General features: G+C 39.7%; 1 protein-coding gene across 4 annotated transcripts in view; it reads left to right on the top strand.

The window, feature by feature from the left end:
• The first annotated feature begins 417 nt into the window (after window positions 1–417).
• HORMAD2 (HORMA domain containing 2) overlaps window positions 418–13,390 on the top strand; it is a 90,889-nt gene continuing 77,916 nt past the window's right edge. For 2 of the 4 annotated variants that reach the window (XM_005567640.4, XM_045363832.3), the window contains exons 1-2: window positions 418–494; window positions 11,608–11,695. In XM_005567640.4, the coding sequence (XP_005567697.1) occupies window positions 11,645–11,695 (51 nt within the window). In that variant the 5' untranslated portion in view covers window positions 418–494; window positions 11,608–11,644. Of the gene's footprint in view, window positions 495–1,098; window positions 1,263–11,607; window positions 11,696–13,390 lie in introns of those variants that run through there. The other 2 variants (XM_065522294.2, XM_065522293.2) reach the window with 1 other exon arrangement.

The raw sequence follows: 13,390 nt of genomic DNA, 5'->3' as shown, positions 1-13,390 counted from the left end.
CTTGGGTCCCTGGGCCCCCCAGGCTTTCGCTCCCTTCCCCTACGCCGCCCCGCGCCCGCCTCAGGCCTCTCTGGGACCCGCCGGCGTGGCGTCCTGACCCGCCCAAGCCCCACGGTTCCTCGGGTCCTAACCTCAGCGGGCGGGCGCCTCCTCAGGAAGCCCCGGTGCAGGCTGTCGTTGTACAGGTGGCCCACGCGGGCGGCGCCCGACCCAAGGCCGCGTCGGGTCAGTGTGCGGCAGCCGGCTGAGAGGCGGCTGCTGAGGGGCCGGACGGGCCAGGGCCCGGCTAACTGCCGCTCGCCCCTGCTTTGCATATTCATGAAGTCTAGCGAGGCCGATCGCCCCGGCCAGCCGTGGACGGGTCATGAATTATTCATGAGGAAGTTTCTGGTCCCGCCCAGAAAGGCCTCGTTGACTATTCATGAGCCGAGGAGCGGGTTTGGGCCGGAAAAGGCCGTTGACTCTCGGTGGAAGGGAGGCGTCGACGAGCTGAGGTGAGGGCTGTTGAGACGCGAGGTCTCCGCCCAGAGAGGGCACTCGGACGTTGTTAGTTCTGTCTTTATTTCAAACAAATTTTTTTCCTTTTCTTGTTACTTAAGGCTTTAAGTTGGATTTGAAAGTATCATTTTTCGTGAGGGCCTAAAGTACTGTGAAGAGAATCGGGAGGGCAGGGGGCTGAGGAGGAAGACAAAAGGGAGGCGATTTCCCCCAGAATTGGACAGAGAGCACCCAGGTAGCTTTGAAATTCAGATTTTTCTAGACATGAAATCAAACTTGCTGAGCAAGCAGCAGCCATAATGAGCCATGACGAGGCTGGTAGGGCAGACGACGTCTGTGCCCGGCATTGGAGGGGCCGTGTGTGGTGGAGGTTTTGGGGTTTATCTTACCTGGGTCAGATTCTCCTCAGCCATTGAGGTTTTCTGCCAGGATCGATGCCTGGTACAGGCCAAGAGGTGAGAGAGGTGGGGACGAGCCACCCCGCCCCGCTTGACCTCAGCTCCCCTTTCGTTTTAGTGAGGATTTGCCAATTAATCCCTGTGGACTTCAGTTCCCTAAACAGTTCAGAGGGAGAGAGTGTCTTGAACCTCAGGATTAGCCAATCGCCGAAATGTGTCCGAGTGCGCAGAGCACTGGACAGGCTGTGCAGTACATCGTGTACTCAGCTGGCAGAAATGAGGGGTGGTTCTGGCCCCGAAAGGGGTTTTTAATCTCAGCAGGATCATGATCTAATTGCTCCTCCATTGGACCATCAATCTGTTGAGGTAGGAAAAGTATATTACATCTTGTAATCCTGCACGTTGCCTGGCACATTGTAGTCGCCTCGTAGATGTTGAATGAATGAATAATTGAAATAGCATGAAAGATATATTAAAAAGTCAAAAGCATGAACAAATACTCAATTAATACAGTGGAAACCATTTACTCTGAATGAGCACAAGTAGGGGAATGACCAGGGCCAAATGGAATTTGTTAAAATGGTGAATAATTTATTGAAACAAGCTCTGTCAGAAGGTCTAAGTAACTGGGCGAACTTTGGCAAACCAAGGTCCCTTGCATAGCCTCACTTTCCTTTTCTTTTTTCTTTTCTGTTTTTTTTTTTTTTTTTTTTGAGAGGGAGTCGTGCTCTGTCGCCAGGCTGGAGTGCAGTGACGCAATCTCAGCTCACTGCAACCTCCACCTCCCGGGTTCAAGCGATTCCCCTGCTTCAGCCTCCCTCCTAGCTGGGACTATAGGCATGTGCCACCACGCCCAGCTAAATTTTTTTTTTTTTTTTTTTTGTATTTTTAGTAGAGACAGGGTTTCACCATGTTGTTTAGGATGGTCTCGATCTCTTGACCTTGTGATCCGCCCGCTTTGCCTCCCAAAGTACTGGGATTACAGGTGTGAGCCCCTGCGCCCAGCCCCTTTTCTTTATAGCTTTGTGTTTAGGTTTAAATCCATCATCCATTTTGCATTAATATTTGTATACAGTGTGAGATTCAGGTTAAGCTTCTTTTCATTCTCTCTTCTTCCCCCCATCCTCTGGATGTCCTTTTGTTTCAGCACCATTTGTTGAAAAAAAGATTCTTCCTCCACAGAATTGGATCTTCTTTAAATCGAAGGGGTTGGAAGATGTCTGTGCTCCCTTCCAGCTTTATGAATCTATCGAACCCATTTATGTTAACATACACTTCTTTTGAGTAAAGTCATTCTTAATATCATGCATGTGTAAGGAAGGTCATATAGTTGCATTTCAGAATCCAGCTATTGGATATTGTTCACCTGGTAGAAAAGGGATTTTCTTGTAAAAAATGGTTTTGGAAGATTGAGAAAGATGGGTAGAGAGCCTTCATAAATCAGCTATAATTATATTTGGGAAAATGTAATAAAACTTTGGTTTTTGCTTCACTTGGAATGGTTAAAAAAGTGGTTTAGGCCTTAGTAAACTAAATAGCAGCTGGCTAATCTTTATGTGAATCTTGGACTCACACATAGTAGGGGTAAAATAGGAAGTAATTGTGCCACCATATAAAATAGGGCAATTGAAGACATGGTGTGGTGTCTCACATATGTAATCCCAAAACTTTGAGAGGCCAAGAGTTCGAGGCCAGTCTGGGCAACATAGTGAACCCCCCCCCCCCCGCCCAACTCTACAAAAATAAAAAAACTGTAAAAAAATTAGCAGGGCATGGTGGTGCATGCCTATGGTCTCAGCTACTTGGGAGGCTGAGGTAGGAGGATCACTTGAACCCAGAAGTTTGAGGTTGCAATGAGCTGTGATTATGCCACTGTACTCCAGCCTAGGTGACAGATCATGCCATTGCACTTTACTCTGTCTCAAAAAAAAAAAAAGAAAAAAAAAAAGAAAAGAAAATGAATAAACAACAACAACAAAAAATAAAATAGGGCAATTGAGATATAGGTCAAGAGGTAAGCCTAGAGTGAATCTTTACCCGAAAGAGCACAGAAATATTGCCTCTTTCTCAAGAAGACCATAATCCTTGTCACAAAGTAGACATATCAAATATAAGAGTGAGGGTCAGTTGCAGTGGCTCACACTTATCATCCTTATAATCCCAACACTTTGGGAGGCTAACCAAGGAGTATTGCTTGAGCCCAGAAGTTCAAAACCAGCCTGGGCAACATAGTGAGACCTCGTCTCTACCAAAAATAAAGAAAATTTGCGGAGTGTGGTGGCACATTGCCTCTAGTACCAGCTACTTAGGAGGCTGAGGTGGGAGGATCACTTGAACCCAGGAGGTTGAGGTTGCAGTGAGCCAAGATTGCACCACTTCATTCCTGCCTGGGTAAACAGAGTAAGACCTTGTCTCAAAAACAAAACAGGGAATGATATTGATGTGCTGTGAAGTTTCAAATATGTGTGGATCTAATTTGCAGACAAATATATAAGAGAATGACATTTCAAAGTTAACTTTCAGTTCTTAAAATCTGTAGTTATGAAATCTCTTCTAGGTTTTTAGATAATGAGCCTGAACAAAGGGATGACACATACAAAAAATCAGACCTATTCTCTCAGAATGCATGCTCTCTAGAGTCATACCTCCTGTCAACTTGTGAGCTTTCAAAATTAAGCAGGGTTTGTACTTAAATAGAAGACCGCCACAAAACACCTGCTCAAAGGGAAAACAGTAGCAACAAGATAGTTAGAGGCCGAAAGGAGTCTGGCTTTTTTTTTTTTTTTTGAGATGGAGTTTCACTCTTGTTGCCCAGGCTGGAGTGCAATGGTGCAATCTCGGCTCACTGCAACCTCCACCTCCCGGGTTCAAGCGATTCTCCTGCCTCAGCCTCCCAAGTAGCTGGGATTACAGGCACCCACCATCACACCTGGCTAATTTTTCCAGTTTTAGTAGAGATGAAGTTTCACGATGTTTTTTGAAAAAATAATTTAGATCTTTTTGCCTTCCTGAAGCAAGCTCATGCTAGAACACTAGAAAGAGACCCTCCCAAGTTTAGAAATAAGCAGGCAAGCTGAAGAACTAGGGAGGCCCTGGTAGTGCATTGTATTAGATAGAGTGAAAGCAAAGGAGAATTTCATTTTGGAGAGTCAGTCTGGAAAAACTTCTAGATTGTGAGTCAGACTTGTTGAGTTTTAGTCTCAGTTCTGTTACTAACTGGCTGACTGACCCTGGATAAGTCTGGATCTTGAATTCCCCATGTAGAAAATTAGATATTTGGACTAAATGATTGTCTTAGTCACATTTGTGCTGCTATAACAATACCTGAGGCTGGGTAATGTAAAAAGAGCAGACATGTATTGGCTTATGATTCTGGAGGCTGGGAAGTCCAAAAACAAGGATATGCATCTTGTAAGGACCTTCTTGCTGTGTCATAACATGGAGGAAGGCATCACCTGGTAAGAGAGAGAGCAAGGAGAGACAGTGAGTGCACCAAACTTGCTTTTATAACAAACCTATTTTCTTGATAATGAACCTGCTCCTGGAGTAACAATATTAATCCATTCATGAAGGCACCTAATCACCTCTTAAAGGTCTCAACTCTCAACACTTGCACTGAGGATTAAGTTTCCAAAATATGAACTTTGGGATACACATTCAAACCATAGAAATGATGTTTAAAGTTTCTTCTACCTTTAAAATTTTGTGGTGTTTTTCTAGACTTGATTATTCCTTGTTCCTATAGTTCTTCTCTGTTGACTCAGCAAATATTTAGTTAATAGGTTTTTAATTTTTTTAAATGTTTTACTTATTTTATTTATTTATTTTTTAAGTAGAGACAGGATTTCACCATGTTGACCAGGCTGGTCTTGAACTCCTGACCTCAAGTGATCCACCGCACTTGGCCTCCCAAAATGCTGGGATTACAGGTGTGAGCCACTGTGCCCAGCCTCAGCAAATATTTATTGAGTACCTACTTAATTCTAGTACTGTGATGATGCTGAGAGTTCAAGAATGAGCTAAACAAGACACAAAAGGTCACATATTGTATGGTTTCATTTATATGTAATGTTCAGAATAGGCAATTTCATAAAGATGAAAGGTAGGTTAGTGGTTTCCAGCGGCTGGGGAAAGGAGAGAATAGGAGTGACTGCTAATGGGCATGGGATTTCTTTTAGGGGTGATGAAAATGTTCTGGAATTAGGTTGTGTTTGCACTATTTTGTGAATATACTAAATTGATGATTTATACTATATTAAACAGATGGTTGCACAGTTTTGTGAATATACTAAAATCCACTGAATTATACCTATTAAAAAAACTTTAAAGTCTGGATGCAGTGGCTCACGCTTGTAATCCCAGCACTTTGGGAGGCCAAAGTGGGTGGAACACTTGAGGTCAGGAGTTCCAGACCAGCCTGGCCAACATGGCAAAAACCCATCTCTACTAAAAATACAAAAATTAGCTGGACATGGTGGCATACACCTGTAATCCCAGCTACTCAGGAGGCTGAGGCAGGAGAAGGGCTTGAACCCAGGAAGCAGAGGTTGCAGTGAGCTGGGATTATACCACTGCACTTCACCTGGGTGACACAGTGAGAGTCCTTTTCAATAAATAAATAAATAAAGTTTTAAAATATAAAGAATGAGCTAGACAGAATAGCTAGACACAATTTTGCTCTCATGTTAGCTCACGGTAGGTCAGGGGATACTTAAAGACAACTATGGTACAGTATATATTGCGAAGGGCACACAATCCAAACTTCATAGTAGTGATAGTGGGAATTAGGAAGTCATTCCTTAAGGAAATTTTACTAAGCCATATGATATGGTTTGGATTTGTGTCTCCACCCAAATCTCATATCAAATTGTAATCCCCAGTGTTGGAGGAGGGCCCTGGAGGGAGTTGACTGGATCATGGGAGCAGATTTCCCAATTGCTGTTCTCGTAATCACGAGTTCTCATGAGATCTGGTTGTTTAAAAGTGTATAGCGCCTCCCCTTTCCCTCTCTTCCTCCTCTGGCCATGTAAAACATGCCTCCTTCTCCTTCCCTTTCTGCCATGACTGTAAGTTTGCTGAGGCCTCCCCAGCTATGCCTCCTGTATAGCCTGCATAGCTGCAAGTCAATTAAACCCCTTTTCTTTATAAATTACCCAGTCTTAGGTAGTTCTTTATAGCAATGCAAGAATGGACTAATACACCATATCTAGGAGATGAGTAGGAATTGGGAATGGAGGAGGATGTTTCAGGCAGAGGGAATATTACAAAATCCTGAGAGCTGGAAGGAATGTAGTCCTTTGGGGTAATTAAAGAAAGTAAGAATGGCTGGTGCATAAAAGTATAAGGGAAAATAGTTAGAGCTGAGGCTAGGGAGGCATGAGTCAAATCTTAAAGCCATGGTAAGAGTTTTAGATTTTATCCTGAGAGTAGTGGGGAGCCATTGAAGTATTTCAATCTGGGAAAATGCATAGTCGAATTTGTAATTTAAAAACTCTGGCTGCAATATACAGAACAGACTGGAGAAGGAGAATACCAGTGAGAGGAAATTGGTGGTTGCAGCAATACAGGCAAAAGATGAGACTGGTTGATATAAAGTAGAGATGACAACAGCATGGCTAAAGTGAGGAGTTGGACACATTTCATATATATATATACGTGTGTGTGTGTATATGTGTGTGTGTGTGCGTGTGTGTGTATATATATATATATTTTTTTTTTTTTTTTTTGAGTGACAGGGTTTCACTCTTGTTGCCCAGGCTATAGTGTAATGGCATGATCTTGGCTCACTCTTGTTGCCCAGGCTATAGTGTAATGGCATGATCTTGGCTCACTGCAACCTCCACCTACTGGGTTCAAACAATTCTCCTGCCTCAGCCTCCCAAGTAGCTGGGATTACAGGCATGTGCCACCATGCCCGGCTAATTTTGTATTTTTAGTAGAGATGGGGTTTCTCCATGTTTGTCAGGCTGGTCTTGAACTCCCAACCTCAGGTGATCCGCCCACCTCGGCCTCCCAAAGTGCTGGGATTACAGGCATGAGCCACCGCTCCCGGTCTACATTTGAGAAATATTAAGGTGATTGAACATAGGAACGAGGAAGGGATTAAGGTTGAGTCACAGATTTTGTGCTTGAGCAACTAGGTATGTGATGATGTCATTCACTGAGCAAGGGAACAGAAGTAAGTTTTTGGGGAAAATAATTCACATTTGGATGTGTTGAGAACATCAAGGTGGAACAGTCTTATGATCAGTTAGAGGAACAAGTCAGCAACTTCTGAGAGAGACCTGGGCTGGGGATATACACATAAGAATCAATAGGATGGAAATTATACTTGAAACAATGGGAGTGTATTTGTTCATCCAGGGAGTGTGTGGTAGAAGTAAAAAAGAAGAGCTCTGTTTTAGTCCATTCTTGCATTGCTATAAAGAAATTCCTGAGACTGGGTAATTTATAAAGAAAAGAGGTTTAACTGGCTCACAGTTCCACTGGCTGTACAGAAAGCATGGTAGCATCTGCCTGACTTTTGGGGAGGCCTCAGGAAACTTACAATTATGGCAGAAGACAAAGGAGAAACAGGCGCATCTTACATAGCTAAAGCCGGAGAGAGAGAGAGGGGAAAAAAGAAAAGGTTCTACACACCTTTAAACAACCAGATCTTGCAATAACTCACTTACTTACTATTGCAAGAACTGCACTGAGGGTATAGTGCTAAACCATTCATGAGAAACTGCCCAGATGATCCAGTCATCTCCCACTGTGCCTGGCCATGCCAGCTGCTAGGTAGCTGAGTCAGAATTTGAACTTAGGTTCCTTAACTCTAAAGGCTCTTTCTACTAGATTATACTGCTGGTTATTTCTCTCTCTCTCTCTCCATATATATAAATATATATGTATATATGTATAATATATATAAAAATATAAATATGTATATATGTAGAAAATTAAATTTTACTTTTATAAATGTTAATTCCTAAGGAATTTACCAAATGCTAATATTAACTAGCTTGAATCCTTTCTCAAAAGCAAGTGTCCTGAATGCCTCAGAGTTTTCAATGGTAATATTAATTTAATCTAGGCCATCCATACATTGCAAAAATATGGATATAGTAATGCATTGTGTTCTAATTGGCTGTTGCTATTTTCAGAGCTTGATTCCCTAGAAATGACATCAGAATGTCTATGATCATAGAGAAAGTTAAAAAACCCCACTAATATAGAAAACTATTTTAAAATCATGATTTCTCTTATTTATTGTCTCTAAGACTAATAACTACCCCAGTAGTGGGTAGTGTATCATAGTTTAATGGGCTGGGACTAGATCTTAAACTCTTAGAGCTACTTTGTTTCCCATTTTATATTTTGAAATTTAAGGGGGACAACTGATGTGTTGAGTCAGATATGAAGGTTATACTCTGAAATCAAGAAAAGATAGCTTGGAATCTTTAAGGATTAAAGGACTGTTAGGTGGTTTTCAGTCTCGTATATAAAATATTGTAAAAGAGTGTCCCCTAGTGCCCCTCTGAAGAAGTAGTTTGAGATAAATTAAATATTACCACCTGTTTATAATCTCTATCATCACCTTGTGGCAGTGTTTGCAAATAATTCTGCCCTCTTGGGAAAATCTTTGAGTCTTGCATTAATGGATACACAAAAACTGGTCACAGGCTATCCTTGGTGATCCAGAATGGAATATCTTGAAAGAAGTTATTTTACAAGTATTTTGGTCAGAACTTCATAAAACCTTGAAAAGAAGCCCCAATTGAAATTAAATTAAGCCTTTGTAAAGAAAAGGGAAAATTTGCTTTTTTTTTTTTTTTCCAAGACAGACTCTTGCTCTGTCACCCAGGCTGGAGTGCAGTGGCGTGATCTTGGCTCACTGCAAGCTGCACCTCCCGGGTTCGTGACATTCCCCTGCCTCAGCCTCCTGAGTAGCTGGGACCATAGGCGCCCGCCACCATGCCTGGATAATATTTGTATTTTTAGTAGAGACGGGGTTTCACCATGTTGGCCAGGATGGTCTCAATCTCCTGACCTCGTGATCCACCTGCCTTGGCCTCCCACTGTTCTGGGATTACAGGCATCAGGCATGAGCCACCATACCCGGCTGCTTCTTTTTTATATTAACAAAACAATAAGGGTGAAAACTAGATGTATTTTAAATGTTAACTTTTTTATTGTGGTAAACTGTAATATAAAACTCAACACCTCAGCTTTTCTAAGTGTACAACTCAGTGACACTAAGCACATATACAATGTTGTGCAACCATTATCACTATCCATTTCTAAAACATTTTCATCATCCTGAACAGAAACTCTATACCTATTAAACTCCTTCTACCCCACCAGCACCTGGTAACCTCTATTCTACTTTCTGTCTCTATGAATTTGCCTACTCTAGGTACCTCATATAAGTGGAATCATATAATATTTGTCCTTTTATGTCTGGCTTTTCACTTAGCATAATGTTTTCAAGATTTATTCACGTTGTACATGTATCAGAACTTCATTCCTTTTTAAGATTGAATAGAGGCCGGGTGTGGTGGCTCATGCCTGTAATCTCAGCACACTGGGAGGATGAGGTAGGTGGATTGCCTGAGTCTAGGAATTCAAGACCAGCCTGGGCAACATGACAAAACCCCATCTCTACAAAAATTACAAAACTTAGCCAGGTGTGGTGGCAAGTGCTTGTGGTCCCAGCTACTCAAGAGGCTGAGGTGGGAGAATCACTTGAGCCTGGGAGCCAGAGGTTGCAGTGAGCTGAGATCACGCTATTGCACTCTACCCTGGGTGACAGAAGGAGACCCCGTCTTAAAAACAAAACAAAGCAAACAAACAAGCAAACAAAACAATTGAGTAATATTCCATTGTAAATACCACATTTTGTTTATTCATTCATCTTTTAATAGACATTTGGATTGTTTCCATCTTTTGGCTAATGTGAATTATGTGGCTATGAGCATTCGTGTACAAGTATCTGTTTGAGTCCCTGGTTTCAATTGAGTATATACCTAGAGATGGAAATGCTGGATAATATGGTAATTCTGTTTCACTTTTTGAGGAATGCCATGCTGTTTTCCACAATGACTGCACCATTTTCATTCCCACCAGCAATGCATAAGGGTTTTAATTTCTCCACATCCTTTGCAACTTACTACTTTCCATTTTTGAATAATCATTTATAAAATTTTTAATTGACACACAGTAATTGTACATATTTATGGGGTACAGAGTGATATTTTGATACATGTATATAATATGTAATGGTCAAGTCAAAGCATATTCATCAGTTCAAACACTTATAATTCTTTATGTTGAGCTATTCTAAATATATAATAAATCATTGTTAACTGTGGTCACTCTACAGTGCTACAGAACAATAGAATGTATTCTCCTTTCTAGCTGTAATTTTATATCCGTTAACTAACTTCTCCCTATCCAACCTCCTCCCTGCTGCCCTTCCTAGCCTCTAATAACTACTTCTAAGAGCTCATCTGTTTTAGCTCCCAGGTGAGTGAGAACACATGGTATTTATCTTTCTGTACCTGACTTACTTCACTTAACATTATGTCATCTAGGTTAATCTCTGTTGCTGTGAATGACAGATTTTCATGCTTTTTAAAATGGCTGAATAATATTCAATTGTGTATATATACACCATATTTTCTTCCTTCCTTCCTCCCTCCCTCCCCTCCCCTCCACTCGACTCCCCTCCCTCCCTTCCCTCTCTTTCTCTCTTTCTCCTTCCTTCTTTCTTTCTTTCTTTCTTTCTCTCTCTCTCTCTCTCTCTCTTTCTTTCTTTCTTTCTTTCTTTCTTTCTTTCTTTCTTTCTTTCTTTCTTTCTTTCTTTCTTTCTTTCTCTCTCTCTCTCTCTCTCTCTTTCTTTCTTTCTTTCTTTCTTTCTTTCTTTCTTTCTTTCTTTCTTTCTTTCTTTCCATCTTTTTGTGTTCTGTTCGATTTCTTTCATCAGCATTTTGTAGTTTCATTGTAGCAATCTTTCACTTTCTTAAATGTATTCCTAATTTTTTGGTAGGTATTGTAAATGAGATTTCTCTCTTGATTTCTTTTTCAGCTAGTTGGATGAATAACTGTTTTAATGGGTATGAAGTATAAACATTAACTTTTGAGTTGAAGTTGCAAATAAATTACAACCGAAGTTAATTCAGGAAATGTTTCTGAGCCTTTGCTATATAGAGAGCATTGTTACACTCTGAGGGAATGACAAGGATTAATAATATATATTGAGTCTCTAGGTGATTTACAATGTATTTTCTCCTCCAAATATATTTGTGAACAAATAATCTTATAATTTTCATTGAGTGGATGGAAAAATTCATCCAGAGACCTTATGCCAAAATTATAGATAAAAATGTTTATTAAACTTACTTCCCAAAGAGTGTGATCAAATTTTAATTATATAGTTCTCCTTTGGAAAATTAACAATAAGTACTTTTTTCAACTCAAATTCATTTTATAGTTTAGATAGGGCCTGATAGAATTATCTTAGCATTCATTCTTCCTTTGCTTCTTCAAAATGTAGCTTGGTAAATTTCTCTCTAAACTGAACAACCTGGGAAAACAGTTTATACTTAACTGTCCTTGATTTTAATTTTTTGTTTGCCTTTAGACTTTTTCAATTTCATTTTTGGGTAGAGTAAGAGAGGAATCATTGTATTTGGCAAGGTCTCTAATGAATTAATTATTTTTTTAATAGGTTGGACTTGTTGGAATAATCCTGATACATTTCTACAATGGCCACTGCTCAGCTTTCTCACTCCATCACAATACACAAAGCATCTAAGGTATTTGTTAAGAATTAAAAGAAAATCAATGACCATTTAGTGAGTTAGTTCAGAATTATAATTTTAATCTTTTGTATGTGTGTTTGTAAGCAGCAATTTTATCAGTTAATTAGCACATAATATTCTGGGAGAGTATGTGTACATTTTAACTGCCTAATAGACCAAGGACCAGAAAATTAAAATAAATTTCTACAAAGTTACTTACTGGGTGCTTGTTTCATGTTTATACAATATATTTAGATCTTCTAGAGTAAAAGAAATCAGAAACAAAAAGATGTTTAAAGAGAATGGTTCTTGGTGAGATATTCACTTCCTAAAACGTTAGGAAACTTGTGTTGCACACCATGGTGTAATTATAAGAACAGAAAGGGAGAGCACTGAGAGAAACTTGGATGCTAGAAGTCTAGGGGAGCATCCCAGGGCCAGGCATGTAGTTTGGTTTGTCCCATGACATTCATTAATGCATCATTCGTTTATTCATTGAGACTCAATATTATGTAATATAATATTCATAATACTATGTTATTCACTGATAAAATACAAAAATATGATCTTCATCTTCCAAAAGTTTATAATCTGGTTAGGAGTTAAGACAATATACAAAGCAATATATGATTTATATATATGTGAAAAAGAGTAAGACAATGCAAATTGTAGGAATTTAGAAATTTCATATGGACTGGAATGGTCTGTATATTCCTCATGAAAGAGGTAAGGCTGAAGGTGGACAGACCTTGAATGATGAAGATAATTTGCATAGAGGAGAGAGAATTCCCTGAGGAAAACCTAGCATATGCCTTGGCTCAGAATAAGAAATAAGATGGGCTGATTACAAAATTGGCTGATTGACTTTGGGCTGCCTTCCAGTGAAATGCATGGTAAAAGCGTTGTACTGTCTTTTCCTATGCCATTTCTCTCTTTTTCTGGGGATCCAGGATCCATTATAAAAACGAGACCCTTAATTTTGGGAATCTGTTTATACTTTCCAGCTGTGCCTGTTTATTAGGCCGTAGAAACTACATGCTTTCCTGAGCCTGTTCTTCCAAGGGCTCCACCTTGAAGCCAGTAATCCAATTAAGAAACTTAAAAACTGGCAAATGAAAAATCTTACAATTACTGGATCTTCTTCTGTCTGTGTATTTATATGTGTTGTGTGTATGGTGTTTACATAAAAGAATGCTAATTAATTGGCTTAAAGAAAAATAAGCACTTAAATCAAATATTTTGTCAGAAGAATTAAAACTTTAGTTCCTTTTAGTTTACATGACTTTAATAATCTTTGGAAAATAAAGATTATTGGTAAAATAAAAATATCTTCCAAATTTAGACATTTGGTCTGGGTCAGATATTAGGTTTGCTAAATGCTTTAATGTCACAAACTGCTTCTTTGACTTTTAAAAATTGTTCAGCTTACCTGCTTTGAAGCCATTAGAGTCTAAAGCCTAGGGACATGTGGAGTTAGCCATGCCCCCTGGCTATGTTGGGAAAAGTCAGAATTTATCTGCACTCTGCCTTCAAATATTATATTAACTGGTAATAAGTATTATCCTTATAGTATGAATTAAGAGTGATACAGAATGTAAGCCACATGAGGGAGAGGATTGTTATATGTTTTGCTCACTACTACATCTCAGAACCTAAAACAGTACCTATAATGTAATAAGATTAAATACATATTTGGATTAAGATTTTTCA

Source organism: Macaca fascicularis, chromosome 10, assembly GCF_037993035.2.
Source record: "Macaca fascicularis isolate 582-1 chromosome 10, T2T-MFA8v1.1".
NCBI classification, from domain to species: Eukaryota; Metazoa; Chordata; class Mammalia; order Primates; family Cercopithecidae; genus Macaca; species Macaca fascicularis.
Note: the sequence above shows the minus strand (reverse complement) of the source record. Positions and strands in the feature narration are given on the sequence as shown.